This window comes from Telmatherina bonti (genome assembly GCF_933228915.1).
Source record: "Telmatherina bonti genome assembly, chromosome: 24".
In the NCBI taxonomy this organism is placed as follows: Eukaryota; Metazoa; Chordata; class Actinopteri; order Atheriniformes; family Telmatherinidae; genus Telmatherina; species Telmatherina bonti.
In genome coordinates this window covers 16,644,356-16,662,427 of record NC_136633.1, presented here as the reverse complement: position 1 = coordinate 16,662,427, position 18,072 = coordinate 16,644,356, and the positions used below count along the sequence as shown (strand labels likewise).

At 41.3% G+C, this 18,072-nt stretch overlaps 1 protein-coding gene across 1 annotated transcript in view; it reads right to left on the bottom strand.

Moving 5' to 3' along the window:
* Positions 1–15,972, bottom strand: part of LOC306774220 (FERM, ARHGEF and pleckstrin domain-containing protein 1-like) — a 64,774-nt gene extending 48,802 nt beyond the window's left edge. The window contains exons 1-2 of the mRNA XM_079264210.1: positions 15,857–15,972; positions 6,948–7,167 (exon numbers count right to left, since the gene is read on the bottom strand). Coding sequence (XP_079120336.1) covers positions 6,948–7,121 — 174 coding nt within the window. The 5' untranslated portion in view covers positions 7,122–7,167; positions 15,857–15,972. The remainder of the gene's footprint in view (positions 1–6,947; positions 7,168–15,856) is intronic.
* Between the last annotated feature and the right edge of the window lie 2,100 nt (positions 15,973–18,072).

Genomic DNA, 18,072 nt, shown 5'->3' with positions numbered 1-18,072 from the left:
AATATTCAAGTGGTTCAGAAGTCATTCTTTTAACTTACTAAAGGACATTATGTTGTGACTGACTGGGAATCAGGGTGACATTCATATGATGCAAATGAAGAGAGTGGGCTAAAACATACTAGAGCTTGTAATAAGAGCTGCGTCAACTGAGAGCACAGATGGTGGGCGTGACAGAAATAATCGTGACTAATCGACTAATCGAAAAAATTATTTACAGATTAGTCGACTATTAAAATAATTGTTAGTTGTGGCCCTAATTCAAATAGACTCACTTCACTGGACAACATAAGATGGGAAACTGATCTAATGAGTCTTGATTGCAGCTACAACATTCAGATGCTCAGGTCAAAATTTGGTGGAAACAACATGAAAGCATTGCTCCATCTTGTCGCAGCGGTTCAGGCTGTTGGTGGTGTCGAGGATGTTTGCCTATCGCCAACTGAGTGCCATTTAAACACCACAGCCTACCTGAGTTTTGGTGCTGACAATCCTCTGATTTCTACTACCTGCAGGATAATGCACTATGTCAACTCTACTAGTTTCTTGAAACTGACAATAATGACCTCCAAAGTCAGCAGATATGAATCCGACAGAGCCTCTTTGGGATCTGGTGGAACAGGAGCCTGCAAATGGATGTGAATCAAACAAACCTTCTGCAACTGTGTGATGCTGTTATGTCAATACGGAGCAAATTCTCAGAGCAATGTTTCCAACACTTTGATGATACGCCAAGAAATATGAAGCAGTTCTGAAGGCAAAAAGGGGTCCAACCCAGTACGAGCAAGGCTTACCCAAAAAGTGGCCAGTGAGTGTATATTCTTCATATAAAAGAAATATTGTTTGACTTTTATGCAGTATGTGGCACTTCTTTAAGACGTTTTACACTAGAGACTGATTCAACTGGTAAGCATTATAAGTTACCTTCACAGAGGGAAAACACAAGTTTTTTCTCATCTGTGAGACAGTAATTAAGGGGAGGATATTGCGACTACAAATCTGATTAAATATCTATTACAGCAGGACTTTGATAAACGTTATGACCAACAAACATCAGCTCCATGTTTATGTTCATGCCTGTAAACACTCAAATCTGTATGATGTGCTTCAAAACGCCCACTGTGAGCTCATATAAACGGCATCAATGTTAATCTAACATGTTACAGCAAAAGATTAAGAAGAAAATCTCAAAGCTTTGGCACACAAACAGCAGATCTCTGAATAACATGATAAATTAAGCCGCCTAAGCTTTATTCGAAAGAGGGAGAAAAGAAGTCATAAACTCAGAAATGACAGACCCAGCGTTTCAGCCTCACCCTGAAATAACTACACTTTACTCTCTTTAAATATCACCTTAGCTCTTCCCACGCACTCAAACCGCTGAAACCTAGTAGCCAGGACTCATGCCAACGGTATTAGACATAAAGACACACAACTGGTTTGAATCAAAGCTTCAAAACACAGAATTTCTCTTGTGTCTTTCTTCCGTTTACAATGTAAACGTCTGGGGGAAAAAATAGCTGAGTTTGAAAGTGCTTCATGGTAAATTACTGTGCAAACATAGTGCTTTCTCTGACAACTCAAGTCCAGCTGGCTACTTTATTACAACCATGTGCGTCTGGATAACCAAAACAGAACCAAACAACGCAAGCATGATGGCAGAGGAACACACGGTGAAGAGGCATCTGGTCGTTTAGTTGTTATCGGCTTTTGTCTTTTGTTGTTGTCACACCATATAGCAAAGAAACAAACACAAGAAGTGGAGCAGATCTAGCACTGTAATTTTGTAGCTGGAAATTGTGCATTTTTTTGTCTGAGCTTGAAAAGTCAGACATCTGAGGTTGTGTAACAGAAATAACGTTATGGAACTCACATAGTTTTAATTACAGCATGCATTCACCGTGGCATCGTTTGGATGACCTTATGCAATGCCAACAGAGCTGCAGTCATTTTAACATAAGATCTTGGACTGATTATTAGACAGTTATGCTACTGCATTAAGTTTTCTCCATGCACGTCGCAAAGATTCTCGTTTAGGTTTAGATATGAACTCTGTGGTGAACAATCATTGTTCAGATATGTTGTCTCTGCATCCTCAAAGACTCTGAATTGGAAAAAACTAAGTTTAAAACCATCCAAGACTGGGTGAAATTATAACCATCAGATCTCTGCATGGTATTTCTCTAATATAAGCTTGCAAAACCAATTTCCTCTACTCGTGTTAAGAGCCAAAGTCTCTGTGGTAGGAGCACAACAATGAGATACTCGTGCCTCAGTTGTGGAGGGGGATGACATATAGTTGGCCCACAAATGGGCTTTTTGCAAAGTAAAGAACTCTAGATTTCACTTTTTGGCCAACATATGATTCAAACGGTATATACATGTATTCAATCTAAGAGGAAACCCTATATTTAAAGAGGAAAATAAAAGTCATCATTTAAATGCTTCCTCTCCTCATTACAACTCTTTTCAAATAGTAAACTAGCTGCCTCTCTCTCTCTCTTTTTCATATCTGTTCGCCACATTTATTCCCCAGGCAGCAGAACGCACAAAAGCCCATCCATTTAAAATGTCAACTCCATATCGAAGCTAAGAAGAGTGTGTGTGCTTGTGTGTGTTCCTGCAAAACATGGCAGGGGACTCGTCGCTTATTTATCATAGGCCTTGAGGACTGCTACTTCATCAAATGATGTTGTCTATAAAGCAGATCTATCACCTTAATCCTCATACCCCTCCCCCTTCTGGTGCGCTATATCTTTCTGCAGCTCTGTTTTATTTAAACACACACACACGCGCGCGCGCACACACACACACACACACACACACACACACAGCTTAGGTCAAGAGTGATCCACATCATAAAGCCCCAATCCAATAATGCAGCTAAAATCGTCAGTGATCTGGTTGCACCAGAACATGCACAACTCCCGCAAAACCACACCCCCTTTCTCTTCCTGATACTGTCAGATGGTGCCATTTTAAACCCCCTGTCATCCACTGAAGAAGTCAATCTTGGTGTGTATATATTGGTCTTACAAGGATTAAGGTCAAGTAAGTCCGCTGAACAACCAATCGCACACCAGTGACGGACAGATCGGCGAGAAATTACGGCACAGTCAACAGCAGATCTTCTCTGACACGATGAAAAAAAGGGAAGAAAGAGCGACAGATTCATTTGTCCAGGTTTTAAACCATCTGATGTCTCCAAAGCGTGACGCGAACAAATGAGGTTTCTTTGTAAGGGGAGGTCCATAGAGGACAAGCTCAACTGATCTCCAGGGAATAAGCGGGACATCATAAATTACGCCCGCATGTAGAAGGCTTCAGCTACATCAAGAGCGTGAAATGCTTGGAAGCAATATGCAAATTTATAAACCGTTCAGATAAAAAAAGAAAAAAAGACAGGTAAGCCGAGTCAATGCGAACAAAACAGTGTCTTTCTCATCCGATTTGGCTAGTTCTGACTTGCACCATCGAATTACCTTCAAGCTTCTTCAGATCTGTTTGTTCCTATTAAAGACAACTGCAGAAAATACGCTTTAATGGAAGATTAAACAGCGTATTTGCTGTGGATTATTTTCAGCCACGGATTAGCGATACAAAGAGCTGACACAATGTGTAACAGGAGGTTTTAGACGCTTGCCATTCAAGAAATTTCACTTTCCGACATTTAAGGAAACGATCAAAGGACAGGGTCAAAAGTGTACACATGAAAAGGAGGGCTGAATTTGTCTCTAGAAGGCCATTCAGCGCGTGCGTCTCCATTAAACACTGGAAACAAATGCATTTATAGTGAAATGATCCACAAAGGGCTTGGTGAACGGTCTCATTCACATAGAAACAGAAGGACAACAAGTAACAAACATGCTGCTTTAATTATTATTCCTGCAAACACACACGTGAGATTTTTCCCAGCAATCCTTACCAGGAGACTGCATTCATTTTCCTAATCATGACTCCTGAAGTGATTCATCAAGTCGCCGTAAAGACTGCTGGTCATGACAAGGTCGGTGAAGCCCCATAGTGGTCATGAAAACATGCACACGTATGCACAACGGGCGCATCCACTCCACGTTCAATTATTTAGCAGGTGGGAGTAAACACACGCCTCCACCGTGCAGCCCCAATTTCACATAACTAACGCAGCCTCCATGTACGGCTGCAAGTGTGTTCATGTTTAATTCACAACATTTGTGGGATTAAAAAGAAAGAAACACTTTTCTCAAGGGGTCCAAAATCTTTATGGGGAACAAAATTTGTTAAAATAAAATAGGTTTTCTCCTTCAAACAACAACACAAGGATGTATGTGTGTGTGTGTGTGTGTGTGTGTGTGTGTGTGTGTGTGTGTGTGTGTCAGCAGTAGTCACTCAGGCAGTAAGTGCCAAAGTCATGTCACAATGTTTTATTAATGTAATGCACTCAAACAACACTTTGGTTAGAGGACAAAAAAAAAAAAAGAAAAAGAGCATCTAACATTAATCAAATGTTTCTTTTCAGAGATTAATGCCCAGTTTGTTGGGTTCCCCGCGCGGGAATCGAAGCTGAGTCAAGTCATCTTACCGAACAATGTTTACATTCCCACCTGATGTGATGATACAGAATTTACAGACCCAAGTTGCTCATATAATCAACTCCTGCAAATGACTGAAGTCTTAAATTTACTCTCAATTGTCCAATAATTGAACAAAAACAAACCTGTTTCCCCCAAGGGAGCGGCGGACTGTAAACAAACCATGTCGACAGCCACACAATCTGAAAGACGCGCACATCTACTTCCATTTTCATGCTAATGTCACTCAGCTGGGTGCCCATTGCAGTTTTCGTTCTTACTGTTTGCTGCAATAAAATGCCATTAATGCAGACATAATTGAAAAAATGAATAATTACAATAAAGATTCCTTGCAAATGCATTTACGGGTAAAGGCCGTGCCATTTGCATGTCGCCAAGATCACAGTGAACTGGACATTTTATGCATCTCTCCGCACAAGGCCACTTTGCATTAATAAAATATATCTTAGCAAGGAGAGGAAGTAGCAGAGTAAGTATATATGTGTAAAATAAATTAATAAAAAATATGTCACTAAAAATGATTTGTAGCTAAGTAGCAGAGAGTAGTGCTTCCTTTTTGAGCCACGACCCCTAAAAGAAAAAGAACGACTTGAATTTATTCTAAACAAAGATTTAAAAAATGGAAGACAACGCATATGCAAACCTCCACCAATGTAAAAATCCGTTCCCATGTGTCCTGAATCGACTCTCCAATATCACCACAATATGCAAACTTTTCTACTTGAAATGTAAAAGAAAACAAACAAATAATGATGATTTGAACATGTCATGGTGACAGCAGCTGCTCTGTAGCCTCCTGCCTGAGGTTTCAGGATAACAAGCTGGTTGATGAGCTGCTTCCCACTTTGTCTCCATGAAGTAACAAAAATATCCCATCGAACGCCAACGCGGGTGTGAGCTGCAGGCTTATCTCTTGATTCACACATTAGACTGCACCTACTGTGCTAATACAGTGGAAAGCATTGTAGCAAAAAGAAGGCAGATTAGGTGAGACAGCTGAACACACAATGGCTCGCTTGTTTGCACCAACGCACCAACAACGGTTGCGTTAATTGCATTGATTTGGTCTCTCTCTCTCTCTCTTCTTCATTTTCTCTCCTGTACTCTCATGGTTGCAACTGCTGGTTCACGTTTAGCTCATGCCACAGCAAACAATCCCATCTAAATACGTTCCCCAGACATCCTCCCCCTCTGCTTGTGACTGTTGGATGTAGAGGCATCGGAAACAGCAGAGATCGCTCTCATTGGAACGGCTGCTGTCCTGCAGAGAGCCACAGAGAGCTTCGGTCTGGTCATTCTTCTTCTAAACACCAGATCCCAGCCCTCCGCTCAACTGTCCTCTAAGCCACATCCTCAAGCACCAGCAGCCACGTACATTCTTGGCATTTTCAAAAGAGCCAATTACGGCTCTGGATGCTCAACAACGCTGGATTCTTTCTAAATTAGCATCACAGAAACTCCCCCGATCTGATAATACAGCAGACGGGGTTTTTAAAGGCACGCACACTGCTGAGCATGGCAGGAAAGCAGACTCCATGTCAGCAAATCGGAAACTCAAGACGACAAGACGACAAGCCGATGCGCCGTGGCAGCACCAATGTCATTAAAGCGACTGGCGATCTCAGAGGAAGCCTCTCCAAACAGCATTAGAGTGCACACACACACAAACAGACGCTTGTGCAAACAAACTCTGCTGACAGGTTTAAAACACATGCATGTGCTTTCAGAGCCAGCACGGTGCATACAAGCTAGACACAGTTGCGTGAGTGACTCGTTAAATAAGGTTTAAAGCAGGCGGTGAGTAGAAATGGAAAGCTGGTGGCAGATGGAGGACCACCTATTGTATATAAGCCATATGAGCATGTATGCATTAGGTGGGGAAGCTGTCAGTGTCAAATCAGAGCCAAGAGAAGCAGATGCTGCTTGGACAGACTAAAAAGCAGGGTAAGAATTCAGTCTGCGAAGCAGGATCAGGGGTCTGTAGGTGTGGTGTGCTCAGACAGGAAGCTGGCTTCTGTCCTGCTTCCTGTGTATCTCCAGGAAGTGGAAATCTGAGATAAGCCTTAAGGTGAATGAAGCCCATCGGTGGATCACGTGAAGGAAAAAAAACATTTGAATATCTTCAGTGATAAATAATTTCCTGTGTTTTTTTTTTTCCCCCTGCAGATTTGCGTCTGTCATTGATGCAACGCAATGTCTTTGATTGACATGAAAAAAAAGAGGGAAGGTGGATCGGAATTTCGACTACAAACCGCAACGTGTCGACAAGACAGGGCTTCAAGGTGACCGTGCAACAGATGTAAAAAAATAAAAAATAGCACCAAAAAGTTTTCCTGTTACATCCAAATTAAACCAACCAGGATAAAAGACATTACTCACCGAAATCTGGAAGACTTCCTGCGTGTCATCGAGCATCTGAACCCTTATAGACACTTGTCGCCCCGGCGGCTGCGTTGGGGGGCGCATGCCTGGCTCCAGGGTGGACACTCCAAAGCTTTCAGGGGCGCCCAGCCTCTGCCCGGCTGTGGACGGCCTGTCGGCTGGTTCTACCATGCTTCCAGTGGGGGGGTTATCGAGCTGCAGGGACCTCTGTTCACGTCTGGTGGAGAGAGAAAAGAACGACAGTTTGTCTCTGCGCTTGAAACCAACAACCTCAGGCTGTGATTTGGGATATTTTGGTTTTTTTTTAAATACATAGCAGGAAAATGAGTGTTTCTTTTTGCATCCAGGCTTTCTTACAAGCACTTGCTTTAAATTTTCCTGGTTTCTTTGTAAATCTGCATGCAGAATTCCTTTCCAAGGCATTCCCAAACTCTATTTGTAAGGAATTTTGCATGTTTCTCATGCAGAATTGATATGAATTAAAGCTGCTTTAGCAGAGCTACTTCGACTTCCCCATCAGTGTTTTGAATGTTGTTTTGTGTTTTTGACGGAAACTCCGAGACCTAATTGGTTCAAGAAATGTGTCAAACGTCTTCCCACATTTCTTGAGTCTGGGTTAAATTGGCCTTGCACAATGTCAAAACCACAAGATACTTCAGTGGAGATTTTGTAATCGGTTAAGTTGTGTAAACCAGACTGGGGCTGCGCCGCATGCCATGACAGCTGGGCTTTGGTTCTGGACAAAAGCAGCAGACAGACGTGTCTCACACCTTCCCAGACATTCGTCCCTCCAGCTGCAACCACATGCAGGTGGGATTTACAAACAGAGCTGAGGTTAGGGCCCGTCCAGGCATGAATCAAAGCTTCACAAGTAGGGCAGATCATACAGACTGACAACACACAACCCCCCTCTCTTCTCTGCACACAAACCTTCAGCGCCCACCCCCCACACCTCCATCCCACACTTGATAAACCTCAAACTCAGACAATAAATATCCCCACTCAGACAGCTGCTGACATCAGAGCCGAGGAATGTGTTAGAAGAGTCAGGAAAGTTACACACTGCTTTGCTGATGCCCAAACACACTTGTGGAGATCAAGAAATCCAGGAGGTGCAACTTGGCTTCGGTTTGGTTAGTCTTACTCACACGGAGTCCTATCAATGAATCACTAAACCGATCAGTGGTCAGGAAGCACGTGGAGATCTTGCGGATTAGGAGGGTTGTAGAAACGGACCCTACTTCATTAATAACTCAGCATCGGGTTCAAAGACTCCACTTTGCATGTTAAATGTTGGCTGAAAAGCAAATGAACTGTTGGTTGGAAAAGGCAGTTTTCCCACCTTGAACCCACTCGAACTGGAATGTGCTGCAGACATAACATGCAAACTCACAATATAGCTAGCGTAGTGACTGGAAATAAAATAAGCCTGCATACATGCATAATAAAGTATGGAAGTGTAGAGCTGTCCTCTTAATAAAAAAAACTTGGCTCCTTATCACGTTATAACGTGATAGTTATATTGTAAAGACATGAAATGTATCACGTTATAACATGATATGTTTTAGAACGTGAATTTGGGCATTTTCAACTTTAGATAAGGAAATTGTGTGTGTGTGTGTGTGTGTGTGTGTGGGGGGGGGGGGGGGGGGGGGGGGGCGGTGTGGATAGGAGATCACAAATGGCTCATTTACAGCACTTGATAGAGTTTGACTTCAAACCTAGGTTAAGACATGGTGAAATTTTGCTGCTTTTAATTACTTTGGATGACATTGTGATAAGTATGTGTACTTTAAGGGCCATTTTAAAAGTTATGGATCTGTCCAGAAGGAAGAATGAGTCAAGTCCTCTTGATAATAATTTCTGATTGATCCACTTGAGCAGCACGAGAATCGCTATGAATACAAACTCATCTTAGCTGCATTCAAGGGATTATACATTTTTACAATAAAACATATCACGTTATAACGTGATAAGCCCCCAACTTTTTTTTTTTTTTTTTTTTATTAGGATGGCAGCTCTACACTTCCATAATAAAGGGACATTGTTCCAGTTTCATTTAGGTCAATTAGAAACAGTGACAGACTGCTTTTTAGGCTCCATACTTACTGTGAATCCTGCAGAAGGAAAAAAACACGACTCAGCAAAGTGGATCAGGATTTGTGAATGAAGCACCAACCTAGCTAAAGCTTAATTTATGCTCACCATTATGCATACAGAGTCTTTTGAGTCCTTTACATGCATATTTTAATCAGTTTTCAGAGAGCCACGCACAGATAAACACCAAACCGAGCAGTAGGGATGTGAATCTAACGACAACTCATAATTCAAATCGATTCCTAGTTTTGGGGTGACGATTTGATTCAAACAGATTTTTTATTCATAATCGTTGCACTTGTTGAAAAAGTTGAAAAAGGTGCTAATTTCCCAATTAACTTCATTCTTCTATAAGGTAGAAAGAACTGAGAAATTATTCGGGTCGGTTCGATTTAAATTGCAACATGTACAGAACTTTTTTTGCTCAACATTTTTCTTCATTTCAATGAACAAAAAACAACACAGTAGCCAGACCATCACTCTGCTGCAATAATGCCCAAGAAGACAAGTAAACAGATCAATACAAACAATAAAAGTGACAAAAATGTTATAATAGATTATTTTTAATTTCCAAAATTTTTTTTAACAAAAACATCAATTTTAAAATTATAAAGCAAAACATCCCAATTTACAATTTTTTCAATTCGATTCCCCACCCCTACGGAGCAGTACTACTAGAAACTGCGGGGGCAGTGTTGCGCTGTATACTTCATGCAAGACATTAAAAGTAACAAAGAAGAAAAAGACGAAGCAACCATGGGTTTAACGACCACACTGACCACCACTATTGCTACTGATCCATTGTGCTGCCTCTGATGTCTGTTTCTGAGTGTACTTTATGTTGATCTCGCCACCGCCGCCATGTTGCTTTCTGAAACTAATGTCTGAACACAGAAATGAACTCTAAGCTATGCATCTCATTCTAGTGGAAGTATTGTTTAACAACCATGCCGTCATTGGGGGTGCATGTGGGCAGAGGCTCGGCATTTGAAGGGGATTATTTTTACACTATTCACAAAAAGTTAGGGATATTCAGCTTTTGGGTGAAATTTCACAACAAGCCTAAAATGCATTCAAACCTGTACAGGTGAACTTAATGTGATCTTCTCTAAGCTTTTAAATGCACATGTCCAACTGTTAAATGTTTCAATAAATTTTGCACAAGTTGCTGTTCTCTAACAAGGAGCTTAACGGCAAAAATCACGGCAGGTGTGTGATCCTTGAATTGACCAATAAACGTCCTGGTTCAATTAGAGCTGGTGTTTAAACAGTTGTCCTCATCATGCTGTTCACATTTTGACATCATGAGACCAAGACGACACCTAACAATGGAACAACAGTCCCTTGCCATTGCGATGCTTCAAACAGGACATTCTCAGACAGAAGTGGCCACTGAGCTTGGAGTGTCACAGAGTGTCATCAGCAGGTTGCAACAGAGATATGGAGAGACTGGAAGAGTCACAGAAAGGCCTAGAAGTGGACGTCCTTTGGCCACATCCCGTGCTGATGACCGCTACATTGTGAACACTGCCCTGAGAAACCGGATGATGAATGCCACTCAACTCCAGGCACGTTTAAGAGAGGTGAGAGGCACCCAAGTGTCACGTCAGACCATTCGAAACCGTTTCCATCAGCGTGGTCTGCGTGCTAGACGACCTGCACGGGTACCTGACCACACCACCAGGCACAGGCATCATCGTCTTGCATGGGCCAGGGAGCATTTATGCTGGACGAGGAACCAGTGGGCCTCAGTGCTGTTCTCTGATGAAAGTCGATTCACACTGAGCAGAAATGATGGCCGGCAACGATGTTGGAGACGTCAGGGAGAGCGCTATGCATCAGCCACTGTTGTCACCAGGCGAGCTTTTGGTGGTGGCGGTGTTACAGTGTGGGCAGGGGTGTCCACTTGGTACAGAACTGCCCTACACTTTGTGAATGGTACAGTGACAAGCCCATACTACCTGAATAACATCATTAATCCAGTGATTGTGCCCCTACATGAACAGCACAGGCCTAATTTCATCTTCATGGACGACAATGCTCCTGCTCATCGAGGCCGCATCATCAGGGAACGGTTGTTGGAGACTGGTGTACCTCAAATGGAATGGCCTGCACTCTCTCCAGACCTGAATCCCATTGAAAACCTGTGGGATCAGCTGAGCCGTCGTGTAGAGGCTCGAAACCCTGCACCCCAGAACCTCAATGACCCGAGGGCTGCCCTTCAAGAAGAGTGGGATGCCATGCCTCAGCAGGCAATAAGTTGCCTTGTGAACAGCATGAGACGTCGTTGTCAAGCTGTAATTGATGCTCAAGGGCACATGACGAGATATTGAGACGTTCAAATTTTTTGTTGTGGTGTAACTACCATTGTTGTTACCTTTTGTGTTGAATGAATTTTTTGAGATGAGGAAATCAGTAGTGCATCCTTCTACTTAAATGTCTTACTTTTATGATATTATATCACTGTAGCATGAACATATTGCATTTTCCATAAATTTCACCTGAAAGCCAAATATCCCTAACTTTTTGTGAGTAGTGTAATCATGTCCATTCCTAATTTCAGTCTGGTCTCCTTTTTGTTTTCCACAGCCGCCATCTGGCTACCATAACACCCCAACTATCTATTCAGACATGGCATTAAGGTGTAAAAACAATGCCACGTACACAACATGTTTGAATCTTTTTATGTTATTTGGGGCTGTTTAATGACCACAATGAAACTGTAATGACAAGAAAGTGTTTTTCTGTTTATTTCATTATTTTCAGTTTCAGACTTTTATGGTTGTTTAAACAGAAAATGGCATCTTTCAAGTTCCTGGAAGCTCTTTCTTCTTCAATGCTCTTAAAGTGGGAATTTGTAAAAATGGCAATAAAAAGCACATAGATGAGGAAAAGAGGGAAGGAAGTGGGTTGTGGATGAAGGATTGACAGAAATTTAAGGGTACAGATTTCAGAAATGGACAAGGTTGGACTTATAAAGCAAAAACAGATGCAATTAAATGTGATTGAATCAGTTTACAGATGTTCATTATATTTATTTGATCTGTCCAGCTGTTTTAAGACATTTCACCTTTAAAACAGCTGCTTTAACATCTAAAAAAAAATCCAAAGAAGCTAGAAAACAAAGATAGAAAAAGTAAAGAAAACAACAAAAGGGAAACACTAGATGATCAAGGTGTCATTTCCGTTTCGTCTTTTTCTCCTCCACTGTTACTTTAATGTTCAGCAAATTGGCTAACCCACGTGCAAAGACGCACAACAAACAGCACAATCCTAACTAATCCCTGCACCTGCACGCACAGCTTATTTCCTCTCCTGGCTGTGATAAAAGCTAAAACTGGAATCCTGCCAAGGAAGTGACCTGACAATAAAGAGACCTGACATTCAAGTTACTTATTACACGTGGGAATACCAGTTTGTTGTTGTGCGTTACTTCCCTATAGCAATGACATAAAAGCTGCAGGTAGACCAGTATTGGCCAGTTTTGGGAAAGTATCTGCCCTGACAACAGTCCTGCTTTGGATTGTATTGATGGAGGATATTAATATTCTGCTCCTACACCTCCTTGTTGCTCCCTGTGTCATCCTTAAAGGCAAACAAGCAGTTTTATAGCACTCTGTGTACTTAATCATTCACTAACTAGCAGGTACTGACAAACACAAGCATAATCAGGGATAATTTTTCTTCATTCGTTCAACAAAAACCCATCAGCAAGGAACTTACCGAGCAGCAAAACACGGCTCAGTTTTCCCCAAGAGTGTTTTCCATGAGTTTTTCCATCACAAATGAACCCATAAATGTTGTCTGGACTGATTTAAGACCTTGGGATCAGTGTCACAAGCAATTAAATCTACAGGGTGGAAATTTTTAGAGGTTTCTTCCTCTCCTCAGTCGAGGCTGTGAGGATTTATACATGGGGTTAGTTGTGCAAGAGCGGAATACAGAGTGAGCTGGTCACACAGCAGGCACAAAGGAAGCTACTGTGGGAGCGTCCAGTGGCGGAGCTTTAACTCACCAAGGCCTCTTGAGCAGCCTTTGAACTGGTGTTAGCTGAAAGTTTCCCAAGCGTTTGCAAGAGGAACGCTGGGCTCTTGGGAATGGGATGCGAGCGTGAGGAGTGCATGTGAAACTGAAAGCTTAAAGTCATCCAGGCATCAAGATTAGTAATAAAGATGTCTTCCTTTCACGATGAAGAATTAGAAAGTGTATTTATGACACATAGCGTGATAGAAGCAATGCTGTGATGAACTGAAAATGGATTTTATGGACACGCATGGTGCTATTGGGAGTTTTTAAAGGGGTGCTATTATGGTATTTCAAGTTTTCTGAGCTTTTTACAGTGTTACAGTGTTGAATCCTCATCAGACATGTGAACGGCACCGTTTTTGATCACCTAAACGCATGTTTGAGTTTGAGTTCCAGCACGCTCTCCGTTCGGTTTCCATGGCGACGAAAAACGCGTAGTTTTTTTCTACTTGGAAATCCTTGTGACGTCCCGGGGGATACGGTTCGGTGATTGGTTACCTTCTACTGGTTAACAAGGGCATGTACAAATACATCAGGCGGGTGGAAAACGTGGGATAAAGTTATTTCCAACGATGGCTGGTGAGTTTACCAAAGAGAGACATCCTGCTGCATTCGTTGCTGTGGGTTGCTGTTTTCCACTTCGTTTTCAGGGTCTGATTCAGGTTCCAACATGTAGGGCTGTATGCTATGTGTTGACATTGTATTTTTTTTTTTTTTTTTTTTTTTTTTTTTAAATTAAATTCATATTAGTCTCATCCTTTTGTTTATGAGATGTTACAATGACGGCGAAAGCAGGTGCGGTGCGCGCTCCCGATGTAGTGCAGTGGCGGGAGGCGGGGCTTAATGCAGAAGAGTCTCAATCCACTCGTTTTGCTCACAGGCTGACCTGACAGCCTACGGAGAGGGTCGGAGAGGGTCGGTCTGAAGTAAATAAAGCCATTTGTGACAATAACTCGATCAATCCCAGCCCTTCTGATCTCACAAATAAAAATAAATTAGCCTTAAATGCACATAATAGTTCCACTTTAAGGTAGAGATTTAGGCCTTTTTTGTATAGCTGCAATTAAAGGCGACTTTTATCCACCAATATGAAGCCTATAATATATTTCTAGTAGGTCTTTAAAACTTGGAAGAATTACTTCAAAATGTCTTCGGACCGAACCTTAAATTCATTCAATTTCTAAAACCTTATTGATAATAAAGGGAGACAGGAGCAGCATAATGTGGATTAACTGGAGAAACTGGCATGAAAAATACACAAGAATAAATGCAAACTCCACCTCTACAGTCATTCCCAGATCATTCCCTGTTCATGAAACAAAAGCACAACAGCATTTTAGAAAACAAAAGTTTTGTTTAGATTTATCAAAGATCTTGCTTAAGCTTCCTCGTCGCGTTTTCTGAAACCTCACATGTGCTGTAACGTTGTTTCTAAAACGCCATCACTTTTGTTCCCCAGAAAGGTAAAAATACTGTGGAAACGTTGTGGATTCTGTTTCTTTTCTTTGCTTTCTGAAATGTCCTGTTTTCTGAACATTTGTTGCATTTTGGGAAAATGTCACTGGCATTTTAGTTCGAATGGCTTACAAATAATGCCAAAAGCTGGGGCAAAACCACCGTAAAAAGAGGACTCCCTCCCTTCTTTGTATTGCATATACATTATAACTGACTGTATTCTTCATGACTCAACTGTAATATGAAACCCATCAGCTACATGCTGACAGGCACAGACGAGAGCAGGATAAAGGCTCTAACACACCACTGAGGCACCTGTGGTGCTCAACAAATCAATGGCCGTGCCTCAGACCACATTTATATCAAGGTGACACTCCTCTCCCCACTCGCCCATTTAGCTGCCGAACTGCCCACAGGAGAATCTCTATTGTGAGGCTGTATAAAGGAATGTAACACTAAACTCCACTGTGAGACACTGCCTGCAAATGTGAACAACCAAAAGTAATATCAAGGCATTAAACAATGCTGATGTTTGGCGTTGACCCCATCCTCTGACCCCACGCTGAAGGGAGAAGGGGGCTGGAAAATAGAGGCATCTGTCCTTCAAAGATCATTGAGAGGGGAAAAATTTGCTTAGGAGGGTGAAGGGTGGAGACCTCACCGGAGCAGCTTTGTTGGGTGAAATAAAACATATAGACCTCTCTGTTAGAGACATCTAAAGACTCATTCAGTACAGTTGACAAAGAGCAATCCTCAGAATGTAGGTTAGGAGAGTAATCCTTTAAGGCCAAAGATGTCAGTAGGTTACAGTAAAGCAACCTGCTCACATGCAAGGATCTGTCTGTTGGGTATTTATGTATGCATTTACATGTGTGGATACAGTATGCGTGCACTGCTCTAGATTAATGTTCAGTTTCATTTAGCCTGACAATAGGAAAGGCATTATTAATGAAAGACAGCAGAACTCGGGAGAAACGCCCTAAAACAACCGTAAACAAAGCAAAGCAGCTAAAACTGCTTTGATAGATTTAATGAATATAAAGATGGGCAGCATTTGATAGAAGAGGCTACTTCTATGGAGCTTACAGTAAGAGAAGCTCAGCTGGACCCCCTAAAGCTCAGCAGATTAGTCAAATGGACAGGCTGGTTGCATTGGAAGCGATCAGATTCATACTATCCGACTCATCAATAATACATCCTGTTGCTTTGAAAAGCCAAAACACCTCCTCTAAAAAGTGCTGCTAATGTTGCAATAAAACTACAAATCAGCCTAACTAAGAGGATACGTGTAATCTCGCTTCAAAGTCAGGAGAGTGTGGTTTCCTTACCCCGTCTTCCTCCTGGATCCACAGACTGCCTCCCCCAACCTTAGGAAGAGCTTCTTTTTTTTTTAAATTTTCCACGTACACGGTAAATCCCACTGAGCTCCGTAGTTTGGGTTCGGTGGTCCTCTCCTCGCAGATGAACCGCTCCCTCTCAGGTGGGACGTGGTTTCTGCACGGCAGCCATTGAGACAAATGTGGCCAGAGAGCTTTCTACTGGAACAATAAAGAGCAACACACCGCCTCCAGCTCTGGCGGAGCACCCCGGCGCGTCAGGCCGGGAGAAGGCGCAGCCTCGGCGGCGCAACAGCGGCACCTCGTGGCGGCTTGGGGAAATAGCATATGAATTAAACAGGCTTAGTTGTAGTCAGGGGGTGTCCAAAGATGGTCTTCAAGGGCCGCTATCCTGCACATCTGGCTTCCATAAAATATCTCCAACAGCCAATGAAGTTCTGTGACTGATTCATTTGAGTCAGATGTGTTGGAGCAGGGATGCATGGAAAACCTGCAGGATTGTGGCCCTCAAGGACCCGAGCTGGGCAACCCTGGTCTTAGTTAAGCTTTTTTGTAATTTCTTGTTAAAAGAATAGTTCTCCAGACTCTGTAGAGGTCATTTGAAAGCTCCTCTTTGGATGCTGGCTGGCTTTTGTTCCATTTTCTGTCATGATGATCCCACCCTTCATTGATTATGTGGATGGATGGCCTCCGGGGACCATTCATCCTTCCAAATGACCTGATGGCACTGATTTTCAGTCCAGCTGTTGTGTTTTTTGGTATACCTCAACCTTTCCACCCTGTTTCCTTCTTCACAGCCATCCTTCCATGGAGACCATTTCTGAATGGGCTTCAGCCAAGAGTAACTAGATCACCATCTATCAGATCCTGATTGTCCGTTTCTTATTTCTTAACGACATCACAAACCATGCACATTTTCTTTTTCCTCTATTATACAATTATAACCCTTAAGGTTATAATTGGTAGAGGTAAATTTGAACAGATTTTGGTTCCTTTCCTTAAAAATATGGAAATAAACCTGCCTGAGCAGGTTGGGTATGTAAAACCAAACTAAGTTGTTGTTATAATACTAGGGTTAAAAATTTATATGATTTCACTGTTGTTATGTTATTATTAACTCCTTTTTTTTTTAAACATCTCAGCCATTTACTAAAAAAAACTTTTATTCTGTTTATTCTTGTCCAAAACAAACAGAAAAACACATATAAACATTTTTTCTGGCCTTTTTGTTTGTTTTAGTTAAAGGGACAAATTTCACACCATGTCGAGGTATGGTTTCCATGTAATGAACATAATAAACTGTGTAATAATAACTCTTTCAAAATGAAATACAACTTTGGTTGTTCCTTTCAGTAAAATTCCTTTTTAATGCTGGAAAATGGTCAATCACAAGACTATATTTTGGCTAACCCATCTAGATAATTAAATTAAATTAAATTAAATTAAATTAAATTAAATTAAATTAAATTAAATTAAAACAGCTAATCTTCAGTTCGCGATTTTTGCAGAAAACAGAGATTAGCTTAATTTAGCGAAGTAACACTGCACTGTTTAAATTTATCAAACTTGACACAGGTTTGGTCAAGATTAAGTCTTTAAAATTCTAACAAATTAGGAAATAGTCTGTACACCTCTAATATCATTTTAAAAAACAGTTTTAGAATAAAAAGTGACCAAACAAACTTAAATATGTCAAACCAGCATCTTTAAACTGATAAATACTGCTTATTTTACTGTTTTTCTTTTCTTTTTCTTTTTTTTTTTTTTTAAATAATAGCCTTCCAGTAAAGTTCCTCTTGAAGTCAGGGAAGGTATATCTGGTAGAATCTGTTGAACTGATCATACTATAACAAATGATCAACTTTGAGAAGCAAATGTTTGAGCAAAACAGGTTTAATTGAACTGAATTTTTTTTTGTAAAACAGACACAATTAACAGAAACATAAACAGCCAAACTGAACAATGAAACATCACTTTTGTTTGCCATTTTACGTTTGCCAGCTGCATCTTTATTGCAGCATCAACAAACTTCAGCTCTGATGTTATATGAGGACACTTTTTTGGAAGAATTCAATAAACTTTGTTTTTGTCATAAACTGTTTTTTTTTTTAGTGTATTTAAAGTAGCTATAGGAAAAGTGTGCATATATTTGCCTCACTGCTCATTTATGTTTCATTTACTCCTTTTTTTATGTTTAATTTACTTAG